The sequence below is a fragment of the Daucus carota genome, chromosome 2 (genome assembly GCF_001625215.2).
Source record: "Daucus carota subsp. sativus chromosome 2, DH1 v3.0, whole genome shotgun sequence".
In the NCBI taxonomy this organism is placed as follows: domain Eukaryota; kingdom Viridiplantae; phylum Streptophyta; class Magnoliopsida; order Apiales; family Apiaceae; genus Daucus; species Daucus carota.
In genome coordinates this window covers 16,781,352-16,784,779 of record NC_030382.2, presented here as the reverse complement: position 1 = coordinate 16,784,779, position 3,428 = coordinate 16,781,352, and the positions used below count along the sequence as shown (strand labels likewise).

Sequence of the window (3,428 nt, the reverse complement as noted above, 5' to 3'; positions counted from 1 at the left end):
TCAGGCTTCTTCCTCCTATGTTCGTCTATAGATTGCTAGCTGAGGCCCGGGTTTGTCCAACCCAACTTCAGCCCAATGGTTGGAGGTTTATATACTGCTTTTTAGTCCAGTGTAAGAAGCATAACCTAGAGCCCAGTGTAACCGTTTTTAGATACCTTTTGAAATTTGTAAATGTGCCAAACGATGAAGGCTGGGTCAATATCCAATATAGGACTTTGGACCGCAGCATCTTCATTTCTAATTCAGCCCCTGATTCCCTCCTTCGTTGGAAGGGATAATGTTTTTATTTATACATGGAGGGGGCGATTGGGCTGACTACTTTTATTCCAGTTTTAGTCGGGCCGAGGATGGGGCCATGAGGTCCCTTAAACTGGGGGTCGAAGAAAGGACGGCCATTAAGATCTTGACTGAAGATTGCCTCCAACACAGTTCATTGCTCATATCTGAGGCCTCGCTCCAAGAGCATGGGCTCAGTGATTTGGGCCCTGAGGGTAAGCCCATAGTGACCTCTCTCTGTTTTTTTTATTTCATTGTGTTTGTGGATCACTGTACTTATCCTTTCTTTTCACATTTGTCTCGCAGCCCAAGCCGCCATTGGAAGCATTTTCAAGAAGCCGGAAGCCGCTGCGTCCAAGGCGGTGGTAATAGAGGTCCCTCGCGAGAAACGGCCGTGAAAGGAGGGGAAGTCCCTTTTATCGAGAAGGTTCCAGCCTTCTTGACTCCACGACTGGTGGCCGTGGACGAAGATCCCAGCCCTTACGTTGTGGAGTGGGGCCTTCTCAAGAAGGATACGATAGTGGGGGATTCCCGGGCCGCCGCAGAGTGGTCCCGGAACGTAATTACCCCAAGGGACCGGGCCGTGGCTACGATAATCGAGTCGTGGCTACGATAAGCCCGATCCTTTAACACACATTTTTTTTGTCTTATTTATGAGTTTCTTTACTTAGAGATTTTTTTCTCTTTTTAATCGCGTTTTATTCTGCAGGTGAATACCTACCTCCAGGCCACCGTCCATAATCTAAAGGCGGTCAGGGCTGAGAAAACGATCGCGGAACGCGACCGCGATCGTTATTTTGAGGCTTCGACTGGCAACTTCGAGCAGTTCCGGAGGGTGGAGGCCGAGCTCGTGGTTGAACAGAAGAAGGTCCGCACCCTGGAGGCGGAGTTGGCGCGGACTAGGGCAGAAGCGATCGAGGACTTCAAAAAGTCCCGTGAATTTGAAGACCTCCTGGCCGCGGAGTACAATGCCTCCTTTCCCGAGACCTCCAAATCTTGTTGGGAAAGGACCATAGACGAACTCATGAGTTGAAATCAACCCAGAGTAATTTTTACTTAGGATTTTTACCTTTGCCTTTGCTTATAAATCCATAACCTAGGATTTCCAATTTATTTTCTAATGATTGTGTTGACCCTTCCGGGTTTGATGACTTCTACTCATCACGTTCTTAGTTTTTACTTTGTATTTTTCTTTCTTAGCTTCAAGATTTTATCCATACTCATGATTTTGGGGATTATTCTTCAAAAAAATAACAGTCAATAACACTTGAGAAGGTCAGGGTGGAGAATCCTCGGGACTTTTATTAATATCATAGTAAAAGAGATAAACTATTTTCGAAATCAACTACATGGCAGTGGTCAACATGACCTTATTTTTGGGACAACTACTAACTCCTACTAGAATAGATATCAAATATAATATACTTTCAAGTTGGTCGCATGCCAACTTCTGGGAACTTCAATTCCTTCGAGGGTTTGGAGCTTGTATGAGCCATGGCCTGTAACAGTCTTAACTTGATAGGGGCCTTCTCAATGGGGAGTCATCTTGCCTTTGGGGCCTACCCCGGAAGCCTCAATCTTTCTGAGTACCAGATCTCCTTCTCGAAAGTATCGTTCTTTAACCCATAGGTTGTAGTAAGAAGCTCGCTTCTGGTTTTCCACAATCTTAGCATGAGCTTCATCACGGATTTCATCAATCATATCAAGGGCAAGTCGCATACCTTCTTCATTGGCTTCTAGCTCATACTGCTGGACCTTGGAGGAAGTGTGCGTGATTTCAAGTGGCACTACTGCCTCGGCTCCGTAATCTAACTGAAAAGGGGTCGCTCCAGTGGAAACTTTGCAAGTTGTCCGATACGCCCAAAGTATAGGGAGTAACTCGTCCGCCCATGATCCGTGGGCTTTTTCAACTCTCTTTTTTAATCCGTCGAGGATTATCCTGTTAGCCACCTCAGCCTGTCCATTAGCTTGAAGATGGTCAACTGAGGTAAAGCGTAGCTCAATCTAGTAATCTTCACAATAACTTTTGAATTCGGCATTATTGAACTGGGTTCCATTGTCTGTTACCATGACTCAATCGAGTATTCTTTTTTTATAAGAAAGTACAGGTTTTCGATATTGTTTTGCTTGATTTTAAAAGATCTCATTTAAGGTTAATCATGATCGTAGTGTGAATTGATAGAGAAGAACTGCAAAATCTTTGTATGGCACAGATTAATGAATGCCTATTTTAAAATTGAGGTCTTATCACTTAATTCGTGAGGATGGACGAGCATGTTTTGACTTAGTGATTTCTCTATACATTGCATGTCGTAGTTTGTCATATTAAAAATAAATAAATTATAATTGGTGAAAATTACGCAAGACGTATATATATATATATATGTGTGTGTGTGTGTGTGTGTGCCTCTTCTCCTCCAGGAACCCTCTAATCTAAGTAAGTTAGGAACTACCTTAAGAGTTTTCAACCTAAAAAATTGACACAAGCTCAAGAATAGGAGAGCAAGACTGTACTTATTTACTTGTTCTCCTTGTTCTGTATACTTTTTTTATAACATTGTTTTATGTTCTCTATTTTCTTATCTATGTTAAAAATTATTTTTTCTCCGCATTGTCTCTAGCTTATTTGTTATGTAATTCAATCTTTTGTTACATGTTCTTTTTTGTCACACTGTTGTACCTTTTTTTCTTTATAAAATTTTTATGTTCGGTATTTTATTGTCTATATTGAATTTATTTTTTCTCCACATGTTCTGTAGTTTATTTATTATATAATTTATTTTTTTGTTATATGTTATTTTTTGTCACATTTTTGTTGATACTCTCAAGGTTTTGATGATCACACTGCCAGCAAGCTAATAGCATAAAACTGATGATTGTTAGCGAGCTATCAAAGTTATATATGAATGTGCTAACAGCTTGATGAGTTTCAGTATTATGTTCTCTGTCAGCAAGCTTACAGGTTATCATTCAGGCTTATCAGCGAGCTTACAGCGTGAACAGAATATCAAATGGATAAGGATCAAAGTCGAAAAGCAAGGAGATTTATTAGGAATCGATTTGTAAGGACTTTAATATTTATATATGACTTATATAAATATTAGAGCTCAGTTTTAAATCAGAATTTCAAACAAAAACGATTTCCTAACTTG

At 40.7% G+C, this 3,428-nt stretch overlaps 1 protein-coding gene across 1 annotated transcript; it reads right to left on the bottom strand.

Annotated features, from left to right (window-relative positions):
• Positions 1 to 1,806: 1,806 nt before the first annotated feature.
• LOC135150397 (uncharacterized) lies at positions 1,807 to 2,346 on the bottom strand. Its single transcript, XM_064086683.1, has 2 exons — positions 2,301 to 2,346; positions 1,807 to 2,258 (listed from the first exon to the last, which is right to left on the bottom strand). Exons 1-2 carry the CDS (start codon positions 2,344 to 2,346, stop codon positions 1,807 to 1,809), a joined length of 498 nt encoding a protein of 165 aa, XP_063942753.1.
• Between the last annotated feature and the right edge of the window lie 1,082 nt (positions 2,347 to 3,428).